The sequence below is a fragment of the Salmo salar genome, chromosome 03, assembly GCF_965601325.2.
Source record: "Salmo salar chromosome 03, fSalSal1, whole genome shotgun sequence".
Classification (NCBI taxonomy): Eukaryota; Metazoa; Chordata; class Actinopteri; order Salmoniformes; family Salmonidae; genus Salmo; species Salmo salar.
The window spans coordinates 12,240,160-12,258,488 of record NC_138293.1 but is presented as its reverse complement, the minus strand read 5'-3'; the positions used below and the strand labels follow the sequence as shown (position 1 = coordinate 12,258,488).

Here is an 18,329-nt window from a genome sequence, read left to right as displayed (position 1 = left end):
GCAGGTAAACTACTTCCCGTGTCTCAGCGGACTTGGTCACATCTGTCCATAAACTTTGTAACAGATCTCCCACTTTCTGATGGTTTTACCACTATTCTGGTTGACAGATTCTCCAAATCCTGCCGTGTTATCCCTCTCTCTGGTCTACTTACCACTCCAGGTGGCTGAGGCACTATTCCAGCAGGTCTTCCCGGCACTAGGGCCTTCCGGAAGACATAGTTTCAAACCGTGGTCCCCAATTCACTTTGTGGGTCTGGAATGCCTTTATGGAGAAGCTAGGGGCCATGGCCAGCCTCACATTTGGGTACCGGCTTCCATCTAACGGGCAGGTGGAGAGGACCAACCAGAAGCTGGGGAGGTTCCTAAGGAGTCACTTCCAGGACCAGCAGTGGGAGTGGGCCCGCTTCCTTCCCTAGATGGAATACGACCAGAAGTTCGTCACTCCTCCACCAGGCTGACTCCCTTCCAGTGCATCCTGGGGTATCAGCCGGCCCTAGCTCAATGGACTCCGAGCCAGACCGAGGTCTCTGTAGTTGACGAGAGGTGTGGAATGCCGCCCACGTGAGGCTCCAGTGCACCGTCAGAAGGATCAGGCGGACCGCCACCGCAGTGAGGCTCCCGTGTTCCATCCTGGTGATACCATCTGGATCTCCACCAGGAACGCTCCGCCTGCCCCTCTGGAAGCTGAGCCCCTGGTTTGTGGGGCCATTCAAAGTCCTCCGGGGGGTCAATGAGGTAACCTATCATTTAGAACTCCCCACTAACTACCGCATAGGGGTCGTGGGGGTCGGCTACAGCACCTGGTGTACTGGGAGGGGTACAATCCTGAAGAATGCTCTTGGGTCCCGGTGGCGGACATCCTGGACCCCAACACCAACCCAGAATTTCCATCTCCGCCGACCGGCTCACTCCTTGCACTCAGGGCCGTCCTCCTGGCCGGTGTCGTCCTGCGAATTGAGCCATGCGTCGGGTTACTGTCACGCCTATTCCTGCTCCCTCCCTCCGGTGCTGGCTGTCGCCGGTCTACTAAACCCCAGTCCTAGCAACCCACATTGCGCACATCTGCTCCCCATCGTTAAGCACACCTGGATTTCATCACTTCCCTGATTACTCTCCCTATAGCCCTCACCAACCTCCATCATCTGGCATTGTTGGTTCTGTTTTCATGTCCAGACGCTGCTCTTGTTTTGTAACTCTCCATGTTCGTTATTATTAAACTGAACATATACACCTGCTTCCTAATTCCCTTCGTCTTCGTTACATCAAAATGGTCACGTTTTTATAAGGGGATGATCAAGGTTTTCAAATCAAAAGTCAGAAAATGCACCTGTTAGAAATCAGCTTGTTTCTCTGGTTTGACTATTTATAGGTATGCGTGTTTGGGTAAAATGAACATTTGTTTTTCTATAAACTAATGACAACATTTGGTGGAATAACCCTCCAGGGCTGGCCATGACAGGGTCTTGATCTGGTGGTCCTCCAACTACACCTTCATTGACCTGGCTGTGTGGCACGGAGCATTGTCCTGCTGGGAAAAACCAATCCTCAGAGTTGGGGAACATTGTCAGAGCAGAAGGTTTTCTTCCAGGACAACCTTGTGGCTTGATTCATGCGTCCTTCACAAAGACAAATCTGCCAGATTCCAGCCTTGCTGAAGCACCCCCGGATCATCACCGATCCTCCACCAGATTTCACAGTGGGTGCGAGACACTGTGGCTTGTAGGCCTCTCCAGATGTTCTAAAACTTTTGACCGGTAGTGTAGAAAGGTGTGTGCCTTTCCTAATCATGTCCAACAAATGAATTTACCACAGGTGGACTCCAAGTTGTAGAAACATCAAGGATGTTCAATGGAAACAGGATGCACCTGAGCTCAACTTCAAGTCTCATTGCAAAGGTTCTGAATACTTATGTAAATCAGTTTATTTTAATTGTATACATTTTCACATTTCTAAAAACCTGTTTTCGCTTTGTCAATATGAGGTATTGTGTGTAGATTGATTTGGATTTTTTTTTAAATCGATTTTAGAATAAGGCTGTAACGTAACAACATTTTGAAAAAGTCAAGGGGTCTGAATACACCGTATATAATGAAAACGGCCATCAAAGAACAAGAAAACCAACGACTTAAGTTAAAGCTTCAAACCACTGGAGTTTGAATGGGGTAGAAAATAAAGTTCAACGGTGGCAGGGAAGACAACACGGCCACGGGTCGAACAAAGCCCAAGAGACACAAACCCCTAGCCCCAGTACAGAGCGTGGCGTGCACGCAAACATTCACAGACTGGATCAGAAAGGATGAGTAGTGGGTAAGGTTACTATCAAGGAAAGGTTACTACCAAGGCACCTAGAGGTTAACTTATACATTTGAAAACACAATAAGGCAGTAACACCATTCTGTAGTCCTATAGTCTGTTTGATCAGCAACTGTTTGTGTTTCTGTGGCACAATGTATCCACACACTCCATTTACATATAGTGTTGAAGTCAACAAAAACAGGACAAAGCATCAGTATCCTGGTCTAGGTATCCGTATAGAGCGGGAAGTCTTCATAATAATAACCGGAGTTGATATGAAAATATGACGTGCAGTAGTAGCCTGCAGCACACTGAGTATCAATGACGTGTGGTAAAATCTTCAGGATATGAAAAACGGTCGTTTTCAATGTGATTCTATTACCTTGGTTTCTTTGTTTCACTTGGGTTCTATTCGACTCAGGCATGTGTCCTTGTGAATGAGTACAATGGTCTCTTGTCTCAAGAGGTGTACACTTAACAATAATAAAAAAGTGTCAAGAGGCCATTGAGATTGTAACAATGTACAGTTGTGGATTGACAACATCACCAACCTCTGACTCCAGGGTTCTTCTTTATTTCTACTATTTTCTACATTGTAGAATAATAGTGAAGACATCACAACTATGAACTAACACATATGGAATCATGTAGTAACCAAATAAATGTTAAACAAATCTAAATATATTTTAGATTTTAGATTCTTCAAAGTAGCCACCCTTTGCCTTGACAGCTTTGCACACTCTTGGTATTCTCTCAACCAGCTTCATGAGGAATGCTTTTCCAACAGTCTTGAAGGAGTTCCCACATATGCTGAGCACTTGTTGGCTGCTTTTCCTTCACTCTGCGGTCCAACTCCTCCCAAACCATCTCAATTGGGTTGACGTCGGTGATTGTGGAGGCCAGGTCATCTGATGCAGCACTTCATCACTCTCCTTGTTGGTCAAATAGCCCTTACACAGCCTGGAGGTGTGTTTTGGGTCATTGTCCTGTTGAAAAACAAACTAGATGGGATGGTGTATCACTGCAGAATGCTGTGGTAGCCATGCTGGTTAAGTGTGCTTTGAATTCTAAATAAATCACCGACAGTGTCACCAGCAATGCACCATCACATCTCCTCCTCCTCCATGCTTCACAGTTGGAACCACACATCTCACAAAGACACGGCGGTTGGAACTCAAATTTGGACACCCGACCAAAGGACTGATTTCCACCGGTTTAATGTCCATTGCTCGTGTTTCTTGGCCCAAGCAAGTCTTTTCTTCTTATTGGTGTCCTTTTGTAGTGGTTTCTTTGCATCAATTCAACCATGAAGGCCTGATTCACGCAGTCTCCTCTGAACAGTTGATGTTGAGATGTGTCTGTTACTTGAACTCTGTGAAGCATTTATTTGGGCTGCAATTTCTGAGGCTGGTAACTAATGAACTTATCGTCTGCAGCAGAGGTAACTCTGGGTCTTCCTTTCCTGTGGCGGTCCACATGAGAGCCAGTTTCATCATAGCGCTTGATGGGTTTTTGTGACTGCACTTGAAGAAACTTTCAAAGTTCTTGAAATTTTCTGGATTGACGGACCTTCATGTCTTAAAGTAATGATGGACTGTCGTTTCTCTTTGCTTATTTGAGCTGTTCTTGACATAATATGGACTTGGTCTTTGACCAAATAGTTCTATCTTCTGTATACCACCCCTACCTTGTCACACAATTCCGCAAATTAACTTTTAACAAGGCACATCTGTTAATTGAAATGCCTTCCAGGTGACTCTCTCATGGAGCTGGTTGAGAGAATGCCAAGAGTGTGCAAAGCTGTCATCAAGGCATAGGGTGGCTACTTTGAAGAATCTCAAATATAAAATATATTTTGATATGTTTAACACTTTTTTGGTTGCTACATGATTCTGTATGTGTTATTTCATAGTTTTGATGTCTTCACTACTATTCTACAATGTAGAAAATTTTAAAAATAAAGAAAACCCTTTTGACTGGTACTGTGTGTGTATATATATTATATATATATATATATATATATATATATATATATATATATATATATATATATATATAAAAAATGTGGATACAGCAATGTGGGATTGACTGCATTGAGCCCAATGTCGTTCTGTCTTAAAAGGTTAGGGAACATAACAAAAAATGTGCTACTGCGTAAATACCGCATGTGTGTTTGACTCAATTAAGCCCAATGTCTTAGCTCCTAAATCTGAAGAGGTTTTGGAAACAAAACAAACAGTGGCATAATCACTTAACCAGGCCTCGGGAACATGATGTGTTGGGACAATTCCTGCTGTAACAACTGAATTATGGACTCTAATAGTAATAACCCCTAAGGCTGTTTGGCATCAATTACTGAGAACTATGTGACAACGGTGTGCTGCTGTGTAAAGGAGAACAGATTAAACAGGCATACAGATGATCATTTCAACTATACTAATCAAATCAAAGTGTATTCATAAAGCCCTTTATACATCAGCAGATGTCACAAAGTGCTTATACAGAAACCCAGCCTAAAACCCCAAACAGCAATGCAATGCAGATGTAGAAGCACGATGACTAGGAAAAACTCCAGAAAGGCCGGAACCTAGGATGAAACCTAGGGAGGAACCAGGTTCTGAGGGATGGTCAGTCTACTTCTGGCTGTGCCACGTGGAGATAAGGCTGTATACAATATACAGACATGCAGATCTGCTAGATGTGAATTCACAAAAGCGGACAAATGATTTCTGCGGCTAATGTCAACTATTGTTTTGTTGAAGTGCAAAGACAATCAACTTCCAAGGTGCCAAACAATCACCAAGGACATAGAAAATGGTAGAAGGTACAGGTCTATAAGACACGGTGGCTGGCGGTACCTTGGGTGTACCTGGGAGTTGCCTGATTCAAAGTGGTCTTTCTGGAAACTGTCGCACTCAATGAGCTGGCCTGCCCATCTGATACACTGAGCTTTCATCCCTCTGAGGAGTGAGGACAAACAGATGGGCCCTTCTCTCGCTCCCCTTTGCTCTCTCTCTCACCCCCCTCTCTCTCCCCGTTGCTCTCTTTCTCACTTACGCTCCCTCACTCCCTCCTTCACTCTACCTCAGTCTCTCTCTTTCTTTCTCTCTCTTTCTATCCCCCCTCCATATCTCTCTTTCCCTGCTCTTTTCCTCTCCTCCTCCCTCTCTGCAGTCTGCCCTGTCGGACACCCGTCTGTTTCTGAACGGTCATCTGCTCATGACTCAGCACCTCCCACCCAGACAGAACCTTCCTTTATTTCTGTTAGAGAGGAAGGATGAACTAGCTAGCTGACGAACACTGACACCAGAGTAACACGTTAATACATAACTACTTAGAAAATGCTTACGTATACTGAACCAAAATATAAAACGCAACACGGAACAATTTCAAAGATTTTACTGAGTTAGTTCATATAAGGAAATCGGTCAATTGAAATAAATTAATTAGGCCCTAATCTATGGATGTCACATGACTGGGAATTCAGATATGCATCTGTTGGTCACAGTTACCTTAAAAAAAAGGTAGGAGCATGGATCAGAAAACCAGTCAGTATCTGGTGTGGCCACCATTTGCCTCATGCAGCGCAACACATCTCCTTTGTATAGAGTTGATCAGGCTGTTGATTGTGGAATGTTGTCCCACTCCTCTTCAATGACTGTGCGAAGTTTCTGGATATTGGCGGGAACTAGAACACGGTGTCGTACACGTCGATCCAGAGCATCCCAAACAGGATCAATGGGTGACATGTTTAGTGAGTATGCAGGCCATGGAAGAACTGGGACATTTTCAGCTTCCAGGAATTGTGTATAGATTCTTCACTCCCCCGGGGCCGTGCATTGTCATGCTGAAACATGAGGTGATGGCGGCGGATGAATGGCATGAATATCGGCCTCAGGATAATGTCACAATATCTATGTGCATTCAAATTGCCATTGATAAAACACAATTGTGTCCATAGCTAATGCCTGTCCATACCAAAACTGCACATTTTAGAGTGGCCTTTTATTGTCCCCAGAAACAGGTGTAACGATCAGGCTGTTTAATCAGCTTCTTGATATGCCACACCTGTCAGGTGGATGGATTATCTTAGCAAAGGAGAAATGCTCACTGACAGGGAGGTAAACAAATTTGCACACATAATTAGAGAGAAATAAGCTTTTTGTGTGTATGGATAATTTCTGGGATCTTTTATTTAGGACCAACACTTTACATGTTGCGTTTATATTTTTGTTCAGTGTATTCCTTATGAATGTGATATGAAAAATTATTTAGCTACATAGTGCACTTAAGTAATCATGAAATGCTTATATACTGCTTAAGAATTTGTTAAGAAGTCCTTATTTACTGTGCATTCTGAAATTATTCAGACCCCTTGACTTTTTTCACATTGTTACGTTACAGCCTTATTCTAAAATGTATTAAATACATTTTTTCCTCATCAATCTACACACAATACCCCATAATGACAAAGCAAAAACAGGTTTTTAGAATGTTTTTGCAAATGAATTACAAATAAGAAACCATATTTACATTAGTTTTCAGACCCTTTGCTATGAGACTCGAAATTTAGCTCAGGTGCATCCTGCTTCCATTGATCATCCTTGAGATGTTTCTACAATTTGATTGGAGCACTTGTGGTAAATTCAATTGATTGGACATGATTTGGAAAGGCACACACACCTGTCTCTATGAGGTCCCACAGTTGACATTTCATGTCAGAGCAAAAACCAAGCCATGAGGTAAAAGGTTTTGTCAGTAGTGCTCCGAGACGGGATTGTGTTGAGACACAGATCTGATGAAGGTTACCAAAAAATGTCTGCAGCATTGAAGGTCCCCAAGAACACAGTGGCCTCCATCATTCTTAAATGGAAGAAGTTTGGAACAACCAAGACTCTTGCTAGAACTGGCTGCCCGGCCAAACTGAGCAATCGGGGGAGAAGGGCTTTGGTCAGGGAGGTGACCAATAACCCGATGGTAACTCTGACAGAGCTCCAGAGTTACTCTGTGGAGATGGGAGAACCTTCCAGAAGGACAACCATCTCTGCAGCACTCCAACAATCAGGCCTTTATGGTAGAGTGGCTAGACGGAAGCAACTTCTCAGTAACAGTCACATGAAAGCCCACTTGGAGTTTGCCAAAAGGCACCTAAAGACTCACAGACCATGAGAAACAAGATTCTCTGGTCTGATGAAACCAGATTGAACTCTTTGGCCTGAATGCTAAGCGTCACTTTTTGAGGAAACTTCCCTACGGTGAAGCATGGTGATGGCAGCTGGGGATGCTTTTCAGCGGCAGGGACTGGGAGACTAGTCAGGAATCGAGTAACAGAGAGATCCTTGATGAAAACCTGCTCCAGGACACTCAGGACCTCAGACTGGGGCGAAGGTTCACCTTCCAACAGGACAACGACCCTAAGCACACAGCCAAGAAACATAGGAGTGGCTTCGGGACAAGTCTCTGAATGTACTTGAGTGGCCCAGCCAGAGCCCGGACTTGAACCCAATTGAACATCTCTGGAGAGACCTGAAAATAGCTGTGCCGTAACTCTCCCCATCCAACCTGACAGAGCTTGAGAGGATCTGCAGAGAAGAATGGGAGAAACTCACAAAAAATACAGGTGTGAAAAGATTGCAGCGTCATACCCATGAAGACTTGAGGCTGTAATCGCTGCCAAAGGTGCTTCAACAAAGTACTGAGTAAAGGGTCTGAATACTTATGTAAATGTAATATTTAAGTTTTTATTTATTATTTGCTAAAATGACTAAAAACCTGTTTTTGCTTTGTCATTATGGGGTATCGTGTGTAGATCGATGAAGAAAAAAAAAACAATCTAATCAATTTTAGAATAAGGCTGTAACGTAACAAAATGTGGAAAAAGTCAAGGGGTCTGAATACTTTCCAAATGCACTGTAGGTACTCTTCATGTAAAGTGTAAGGCTACCGATAAGGCTGTATGGAAGAACTTACTAGCTAGCTAACACTACCACACTGAGTTTTGTAGCCATTTGAGAGGGAAGCTAATGCCATTTCACTCAGTGGGGTAAATTATTATCAAAAGTAATGAATGGATACATTGCTACATTGTTGCCTTGCAAACGATGTCTACCTAAAGTAGACTGCTCCACAACCTGAATGGAACGATACTGTCAAAACAAGGTGTAAGTAGCTAATGTACTCACACCGCCTGTTGACACCGCTAACACACTTCTGCTCTTCTTCATCCTCAGTGGTGTCAATCAGTCAGTCTCTCTCTTCTTTCATAAACTCCTCTTCTATCCCTTCTTCACTGGGCACGTCTACCATGGAGAGGGAGGGAGGGATGGAGGGAAAAAAAAGATAATTAAGTTAGGTAATCAGACAGTAGTATCCCTTTAAGTGGTGAAGTTATCATAAGTGGTGGGATGACTTCTGACAGAAACCAAGAGCGTATAAAGGCAAGAGGCTAATCTTCTAGGAATTTTACGTCACACAGCTATCATACTGCTTGAGAGTAGAGTGAACACCAGAGCACATGGAGGCTGCTGAGGGCAGAACGGCTCATAGTAACGACTGGAATGGAGTGGATGGAATGGTTTGATGTGTCCGATACCATTCCATTTATTCCGTTCCAACCATTACTATGAACCCGTCCTTCCCAATTAAAGTGCCACCGGCCGCCGGTGACAGACACAAATGCTTTCACAGCCTCTCTGAACGAGATCTGCCTCTTTCTGTAATAACTTTGGTAGCCCTGCTGTTTACACGACATGCTGGGTCTCTGTCGAAAATTCAGTGAAGCAGAACCATAGGGTTAATAATGAACAAAGTAGGTTTAAGGGTGTGACAGTTAATCAAGCCACAGCAATCAATCTTGTACCGTCACACACTGTGCCTGAAGGTCTTGGCCTGTACAGTACACCCTGTCTGTAATCTTTGAACTACAGGTCTTCAGCTGGGGCAAAGAGCTCAATAATAAATCAGGAAGGGGCAGTACATCTTTGTGACACGACCAAGTCAATATCTGACACCATTATGGATTTATTTTAGTGACAGGGAAAATTTACGTCATAGTGATAAAGCTGACAAAAAGTCCATATGATATGTTGGCCTGTCTGGTGCTCCAAGGCTAGTGTCGCGGTGAGTGACCTGGAAACACAACGGACAGGGGCTCTGCTAGGGGCTCTGTAGGGTTTGTAGGCATTCTCAGGATAAAGCGTCTTTATAACTTAATAAAAAATGTGACGAAAACTATTTTACTCATATTGTAGGTCATATTTAATAGACATTTGGAAACACGGACATTTACTGTGGCTATTGTAAACAATTAGTAGGTAGGATCACTGAGAGGTCAGCCCACTCACTCCCTTATCAACTGACCCAGTTGTTAAAATGACCTTACCAGTCCAATACATTGAACTGTACTGCAGTGTCTGCCGCTATGATTCACTGTGCCCTTAGCGTAATGGCTGTTGACATTCAATATCGCGTGTTTGTGAATGTGCCCCTGAATTTCATCAGGTAGAAATGTTGGAGCGAGTACTTTTTTTTTTTTTTTTTAAACAAGAAAGCAATAGGAGTGCTACTGTATCTGGGGAAATGATATATTGCAGATTTATAAGCAAATGACTGACTCCGTATACCTGTTATCCATAAAATATCAAGTAGCCTCATTCAGAATCAGTTTTCTTGCCATTCAGATTCCTACATTTTCCACTGTACTATGTAGTAGTCATGATGGAATTCAATAATTATTCAAAATAGCTTCTTAAGTTTCATAATTGTATGTTCATTAATGAGGGAAAAAAATTGAAGTTTTTTCCTTTTTGTGAAAAGTTTCGGTTTTGGAGATGGTAGGTTTTCATCCGACAGTGACGACATATTGATATACATACAGTTGGGGTCAGAAATGATCGACACCCTGGATGAAAATGAGCAATAATGACTGTCATTGAAAAGGAAAAGGGACAAAACTCACTCACCTTAAAACATTCTTAGTTTTACTGAAGTTTTTCGGCTTTCAATGGCCTTCATCTAAACGTTAATTTCATCTGATGAAGGCTGAAACGTTACTCTTTTAACCTTGCTTAATTAAAACAATGCCTTTTCTGGCATCCCGAGTGGCGCAGTGGGCTAAGGCACTGAATCGCAGTTGCTAGCTGTGCCACTAGAGATCCTGGTTCAAGTCCAGGCTCTGTTGCAGCTGTCTGTGACCGGGAGACCCATGGGGTGGCGCACAATTGGCCCAGTGTCGTAAGAGGGAAGGTTTGGCTGGCTGGGCTGTCCTTGTCCCGTCGTGCTCTAGGGACTCCTGTGGCAGGCTGGGTGCATGCACACTAATACGGTTGCCAGGTGTACAGAGTTTCCTCTGACACATTGGTGCAGCTGGTTAAGTGGGCAGTGTGGCTTGGTTGGGTTGTGTTTCAGAGGACACATGGTTCTCAACCTCCACCTCTCCCGAGTCAGTACGGGAGTTGCAGCAATGGGACATGAATGTAACTACCAATTGGGGAGAAAATATATATATTATAAAAAACAATGCATTTTCTAATGGTGAGTGTTGCACCTTTTGACAATCTTAAAAATATATATATATATTATTTAACAAGTCAGTTAAGAACAAATTCTTATTTACAATGACGGCCTACCCCGGAACTACGTTCACTGCTAATGGAACACTGCGTTTGACATTCAGCATAGCGTTGCAGAGGCAGTGAATGGAACACTGTGTTTGACATTCAGCATAGCGTTGCAGAGGCAGTGAATGGAACACTGTGTTTGACATTCAGCATAGCGTTGCAGAGGCAGTGAATGGAACACTGTGTTTGACATTCAGCATAGCGTTGCAGAGGCAGTGAATGGAACACTGTGTTTGACATTCAGCATAGCGTTGCAGAGGCAGTGAATGGAACACTGTGTTTGACATTCAGCATAGCGTTGCAGAGGCAGTGAATGGAACACTGTGTTTGACATTCAGCATAGCGTTGCAGAGGCAGTGAATGGAACACTGTGTTTGTCTTGCAGCGTTGCATTGCAGAGGCAGTGCGTTCTGTTGTAGTGCATACTGTACATTGGATGTATTGAATGTATGCATCAAACTGTGTGTGTAGACGGTTTGACAGAAATGGTAGCAGAAGGTGAATGTTGAACTGTTGCTACACACATCCAGATGATGCTGCGTACCATTTTTGCACAATGACGCTGTAGGTCTGATCGAAGCGCAAAGCTTTGATCAGATAGAGTCATTGCGCAAAATAGTATTTATTTAATGTAATATTTATTTAACTAGGCAAGTCAATGACGGCCTACACCGACAAACCTGGAACAATTGTGCACCGCCCTATGGGACTCCCAATCACGTCCAGGTTGTGATACAGCCTGGAATCGAACCAGGGTGTCTGTAGTGACGCCTCTACCAGTGAGATGCAGTACCTTAGACCGCTGCACCACTCTGGAGCCCTAGGACTGTATAAAATAAATAATTCAAACACTGAGCATAACCTTAAATGATAACCAATTCACTGTCAGGGTGCTTGAGGCAAATTGCCTTTGGTGCGCTTGAGAGCCTTTCTCATTCGCAGTCACCACCAGCAGTCTCTCATGCCCATCAAACGTTGGCCAAGTTCTTCAGATATTTTCATCTGCTACACTGCCACCGCTTTTGCTTCAATTTATTTCAGTCTCACTGTGTCAATTAAGACCGTGCACAGAGCACGCCAACACAGCCTTCAGCGTTTCATCCACTTACAAATGTAGTCGGGAAAGGCATACCCAGATATGAATTGGTAGACACATCAAAAGCAAAACCTATGTGAAAAGCATTACTAGACATTGTGATTTTTTGTATTTTATTAGGATCCCCATTAGCTGTTGCAAAAGCAGCAGCTACTCTTCCTGGGTTCACACAAAACATGAAACATAATACAGAATGACATAATACAGAACATCAATAGACAAGAACGGCTCAAAGACAGAACTACATACATTTTTTAAAGGCACACGTTGCCTACATATCAATGCAGACACACAAACTATCTAGGTCAAATGGGGAGAGAGGCGTTGTGACGTGCGGTGTTGCTTTATCTGTTTTTTTAAACCAGGTTTGCTGTTTATTTGAACAATATGAAATGGAAGGAAGTTCCATCTCATAATGTCTATGAGAGACCCTTTGTAAAACAGCCGTCACTAACATTTCTTTATATCTATAGCAGGGGTGGGCAACTCCAGTCCTCGAGGGCCTGATTGGTCTCACAGTTTTGCCCCAGCTAACACACCTGACTCCAATGATCACCTAATCATGATCTTCAGTTTAGAATGTAATCAGATTAATCAGATGTGTTTTCTAGGGATGGAGAAACAGTGGGACACCAATCAGGCCGTCGTGGACTGGAGTTGCCCATCCCTGGTCTATAGGATGAAAAGAACCCAAAACAACAGTTTTCCCATCTTTTTATCCTTTATTTAACTAGGCAAGTCAGTTCAGAACAAATTCTTATTTACAATGACGGCCTAGGAACAGTGGGTTAACTGCCTTGTTCAGGGGCAGAACGACAGGTTTTTACCTTGTCAGCTGAAGGATTCAATCCAGCAACCTTTCGGTTACTGGCCCAACGCTCTAACCACTAGGCTACCTGCCGCCCCATCTGGACGCTTTGATCTTGTGTCAAGGTGATGAAAAAAGGTGGGAAACGACAAAGGTTTCATGCGGGGGTTCATCAACTCAGAGACCACACCCCACTATTGCTACAGCATGATGAATCATCATAACCTCAACATCAAGACCAGCTCTACACGGACTGCCTGTTGATGTGGAAGGGACCAGTTACCATGGCAACAGGGCACATAAATGCACCGGGCAAAATGCATGACCACTCGCCGGGGACGTTCAAGTTGCAGGTAAGGGTTAGTGGATTATATTTTTTACCCCAGCACATAAAATGGCTCCGCAATACCCTAAATATGGATCTATTGTTCAGTCGGCATCAGTGCTTGACTTGGACTGAAATAGGTTCAAATCAAATCACATTTTATTTGTCACCGAATACAACAGGTGTAGACCGTACAGTGAAATGCTTACTTACGAGCCTTTAACCAACAATGCAGTAAAAAAAAATAAAAAAATTATAACAATTAGGACAAAAATTATAAATAAATAAAAAGGACATGATGCCATTTCAAATTGTTGAGAGGCCTGGCTTTCTGAGGCTGATAAAGGAGAGGCCTGGCTTTCTGAGGCTGATAAAGGAGAGGCCTGGCTTTCTGAGGCTGATAAAGGAGAGGCCTGGCTTTCTGAGGCTGATAAAGGAGAGGCCTGGCTTTCTGAGGCTGATAAAGGAGAGGCCTGGCTTTCTGAGGCTGATAAAGGAGAGGCCTGGCTTTCTGAGGCTGATAAAGGAGAGGCCTGGCTTTCTGAGGCTGATAAAGGAGAGGCCTGGCTTTCTGAGGCTGATAAAGGAGAGGCCTGGCTTTCTGAGGCTGATAAAGGAGAGACCTGGCTTTCTGAGGCTGATAAAGGAGAGACCTGGCTTTCGGAGGCTGATAAAGGAGAGGCCTGGCTTTCTGAGGCTGATAAAGGAGAGACCTGGCTTTCTGAGGCTGATAAAGGAGAGGCCTGGCTTTCTGAGGCTGATAAAGGAGAGGCCTGGCTTTCTGAGGCTGATAAAGGAGAGACCTGGCTTTCTGAGTCTGATAAAGGAGACCTGGCTTTCTGAGGCTGATAAAGGAGAGGCCTGGCTTTCTGAGGCTGATAAGGGAGAGGCCTGGCTTTCTGAGGCTGATAAGGGAGAGGCCTGGCTTTCTGAGGCTGATAAGGGAGAGGCCTGGCTTTCTGAGGCTGATAAAGGAGAGGCCTGGCTTTCTGAGGCTGATAAAGGAGAGGCCTGGCTTTCTGAGGCTGATAAGGGAGAGGCCTGGCTTTCTGAGGCTGATAAGGGAGAGGCCTGGCTTTCTGAGTCTGATAAAGGAGAGGCCTGGCTTTCTGAGGCTGATAAAGGAGAGACCTGGCTTTCTGAGTCTGATAAAGGAGAGGCCTGGCTTTCTGGGTCTGATAAGGGAGAGACCTGGCTTTCTGAGGCTGATAAGGGAGAGGCCTGGCTTTCTGAGGCTGATAAAGGAGAGGCCTGGCTTTCTGGGTCTGATAAGGGAGAGGCCTGGCTTTCTGAGGCTGATAAAGGAGAGACCTGGCTTTCTGAGGCTGATAAAGGAGAGGCCTGGCTTTCTGAGTCTGATAAAGGAGAGGCCTGGCTTTCTGAGTCTGATAAAGGAGACCTGGCTTTCTGAGTCTGATAAAGGAGACCTGGCTTTCTGAGGCTGATAAAGGAGAGGCCTGGCTTTCTGAGGCTGATTAGGGAGAGGCCTGGCTTTCTGAGGCTGATAAGGGAGAGGCCTGGCTTTCTGAGGCTGATAAAGGAGAGGCCTGGCTTTCTGAGGCTGATAAAGGAGAGGCCTGGCTTTCTGAGGCTGATAAGGGAGAGGCCTGGCTTTCTGAGGCTGATAAGGGAGAGGCCTGGCTTTCTGAGTCTGATAAAGGAGAGGCCTGGCTTTCTGAGGCTGATAAAGGAGAGGCCTGGCTTTCTGAGTCTGATAAAGGAGAGGCCTGGCTTTCTGAGGCTGATAAAGGACCTGGCTTTCTGAGGCTGATAAAGGAGAGACCTGGCTTTCTGAGGCTGATAAAGGAGAGACCTGGCTTTCTGAGGCTGATAAAGGAGAGGCCTGGCTTTCTGAGTCTGATAAAGGAGACCTGGCTTTCTGAGGCTGAAAGGAGAGGCCTGGCTTTCTGAGGCTGAAAGGAGAGGTCTGGCTTTCTGAGGCTGATAAAGGAGAGGCCTGGCTTTCTGAGTCTGATAAAGGAGACCTGGCTTTCTGAGGCTGATAAAGGAGAGACCTGGCTTTCTGAGTCTGATAAAGGAGACCTGGCTTTCTGAGGCTGATAAAGGAGAGGCCTGGCTTTCTGAGTCTGATAAAGGAGACCTGGCTTTCTGAGTCTGATAAAGGAGAGACCTGGCTTTCTGAGGCTGATAAAGGAGAGGCCTGGCTTTCTGAGTCTGATAAAGGAGAGACCTGGCTTTCTGAGGCTGATAAAGGAGAGACCTGGCTTTCTGAGGCTGATAAAGGAGAGACCTGGCTTTCTGAGGCTGATAAAGGAGAGACCTGGCTTTCTGAGGCTGATAAAGGAGAGGCCTGGCTTTCTGAGGCTGATAAAGGAGAGACCTGGCTTTCTGAGGCTGATAAAGGAGAGGCCTGGCTTTCTGAGGCTGATAAAGGAGAGACCTGGCTTTCTGAGGCTGATAAAGGAGAGGCCTGGCTTTCTGAGGCTGATAAAGGAGAGACCTGGCTTTCTGAGGCTGATAAAGGAGACCTGGCTTTCTGAGGCTGATAAAGGAGAGGCCTGGCTTTCTGAGGCTGATAAGGGAGAGGCCTGGCTTTCTGAGGCTGATAAGGGAGAGGCCTGGCTTTCTGAGGCTGATAAGGGAGAGGCCTGGCTTTCTGAGGCTGATAAAGGAGAGGCCTGGCTTTCTGAGGCTGATAAAGGAGAGGCCTGGCTTTCTGAGGCTGATAAGGGAGAGGCCTGGCTTTCTGAGGCTGATAAGGGAGAGGCCTGGCTTTCTGAGGCTGATAAGGGAGAGGCCTGGCTTTCTGAGGCTGATAAAGGAGAGGCCTGGCTTTCTGAGGCTGATAAAGGAGAGGCCTGGCTTTCTGAGGCTGATAAGGGAGAGGCCTGGCTTTCTGAGGCTGATAAGGGAGAGGCCTGGCTTTCTGAGTCTGATAAAGGAGAGGCCTGGCTTTCTGAGGCTGATAAAGGAGAGACCTGGCTTTCTGAGTCTGATAAAGGAGAGGCCTGGCTTTCTGGGTCTGATAAGGGAGAGACCTGGCTTTCTGAGGCTGATAAGGGAGAGGCCTGGCTTTCTGAGGCTGATAAAGGAGAGGCCTGGCTTTCTGGGTCTGATAAGGGAGAGGCCTGGCTTTCTGAGGCTGATAAAGGAGAGACCTGGCTTTCTGAGGCTGATAAAGGAGAGGCCTGGCTTTCTGAGTCTGATAAAGGAGAGGCCTGGCTTTCTGAGTCTGATAAAGGAGACCTGGCTTTCTGAGTCTGATAAAGGAGACCTGGCTTTCTGAGGCTGATAAAGGAGAGGCCTGGCTTTCTGAGGCTGATTAGGGAGAGGCCTGGCTTTCTGAGGCTGATAAGGGAGAGGCCTGGCTTTCTGAGGCTGATAAAGGAGAGGCCTGGCTTTCTGAGGCTGATAAAGGAGAGGCCTGGCTTTCTGAGGCTGATAAGGGAGAGGCCTGGCTTTCTGAGGCTGATAAGGGAGAGGCCTGGCTTTCTGAGTCTGATAAAGGAGAGGCCTGGCTTTCTGAGGCTGATAAAGGAGAGGCCTGGCTTTCTGAGTCTGATAAAGGAGAGGCCTGGCTTTCTGAGGCTGATAAAGGACCTGGCTTTCTGAGGCTGATAAAGGAGAGACCTGGCTTTCTGAGGCTGATAAAGGAGAGACCTGGCTTTCTGAGGCTGATAAAGGAGAGGCCTGGCTTTCTGAGTCTGATAAAGGAGACCTGGCTTTCTGAGGCTGAAAGGAGAGGCCTGGCTTTCTGAGGCTGAAAGGAGAGGTCTGGCTTTCTGAGGCTGATAAAGGAGAGGCCTGGCTTTCTGAGTCTGATAAAGGAGACCTGGCTTTCTGAGGCTGATAAAGGAGAGACCTGGCTTTCTGAGTCTGATAAAGGAGACCTGGCTTTCTGAGGCTGATAAAGGAGAGGCCTGGCTTTCTGAGTCTGATAAAGGAGACCTGGCTTTCTGAGTCTGATAAAGGAGAGACCTGGCTTTCTGAGGCTGATAAAGGAGAGGCCTGGCTTTCTGAGTCTGATAAAGGAGAGACCTGGTTTTCTGAGGCTGATAAAGGAGAGACCTGGCTTTCTGAGGCTGATAAAGGAGAGACCTGGCTTTCTGAGGCTGATAAAGGAGAGACCTGGCTTTCTGAGGCTGATAAAGGAGAGGCCTGGCTTTCTGAGGCTGATAAAGGAGAGACCTGGCTTTCTGAGGCTGATAAAGGAGAGGCCTGGCTTTCTGAGGCTGATAAAGGAGAGACCTGGCTTTCTGAGGCTGATAAAGGAGAGGCCTGGCTTTCTGAGGCTGATAAAGGAGAGACCTGGCTTTCTGAGGCTGATAAAGGAGACCTGGCTTTCTGAGGCTGATAAAGGAGAGGCCTGGCTTTCTGAGGCTGATAAGGGAGAGGCCTGGCTTTCTGAGGCTGATAAGGGAGAGGCCTGGCTTTCTGAGGCTGATAAGGGAGAGGCCTGGCTTTCTGAGGCTGATAAAGGAGAGGCCTGGCTTTCTGAGGCTGATAAAGGAGAGGCCTGGCTTTCTGAGGCTGATAAGGGAGAGGCCTGGCTTTCTGAGGCTGATAAGGGAGAGGCCTGGCTTTCTGAGTCTGATAAAGGAGAGACCTGGCTTTCTGAGGCTGATAAGGGAGAGGCCTGGCTTTCTGAGGCTGATAAAGGAGAGGCCTGGCTTTCTGGGTCTGATAAGGGAGAGGCCTGGCTTTCTGAGGCTGATAAAGGAGAGACCTGGCTTTCTGAGGCTGATAAAGGAGAGGCCTGGCTTTCTGAGTCTGATAAAGGAGAGGCCTGGCTTTCTGAGGCTGATAAAGGACCTGGCTTTCTGAGGCTGATAAAGGAGAGACCTGGCTTTCTGAGGCTGATAAAGGAGAGACCTGGCTTTCTGAGTCTGATAAAGGAGACCTGGCTTTCTGAGTCTGATAAAGGAGACCTGGCTTTCTGAGGCTGATAAAGGAGAGGCCTGGCTTTCTGAGGCTGATTAGGGAGAGGCCTGGCTTTCTGAGGCTGATAAGGGAGAGGCCTGGCTTTCTGAGGCTGATAAAGGAGAGGCCTGGCTTTCTGAGGCTGATAAAGGAGAGGCCTGGCTTTCTGAGGCTGATAAAGGAGAGGCCTGGCTTTCTGAGGCTGATAAGGGAGAGGCCTGGCTTTCTGAGGCTGATAAGGGAGAGGCCTGGCTTTCTGAGTCTGATAAAGGAGAGGCCTGGCTTTCTGAGGCTGATAAAGGAGAG

The 18,329-nt window shown here is 45.7% G+C and overlaps 1 protein-coding gene across 1 annotated transcript in view; it reads right to left on the bottom strand.

Moving 5' to 3' along the window:
* The window catches only part of LOC106598452 (3',5'-cyclic-AMP phosphodiesterase 4B), a 104,838-nt gene that overhangs the window by 73,859 nt on the left and 12,650 nt on the right, over positions 1-18,329 (bottom strand). Inside the window, exon 2 of the mRNA XM_014189494.3 lies at positions 8,478-8,594. Coding sequence (XP_014044969.1) covers positions 8,478-8,519 — 42 coding nt within the window. The 5' untranslated portion in view covers positions 8,520-8,594. The remainder of the gene's footprint in view (positions 1-8,477; positions 8,595-18,329) is intronic.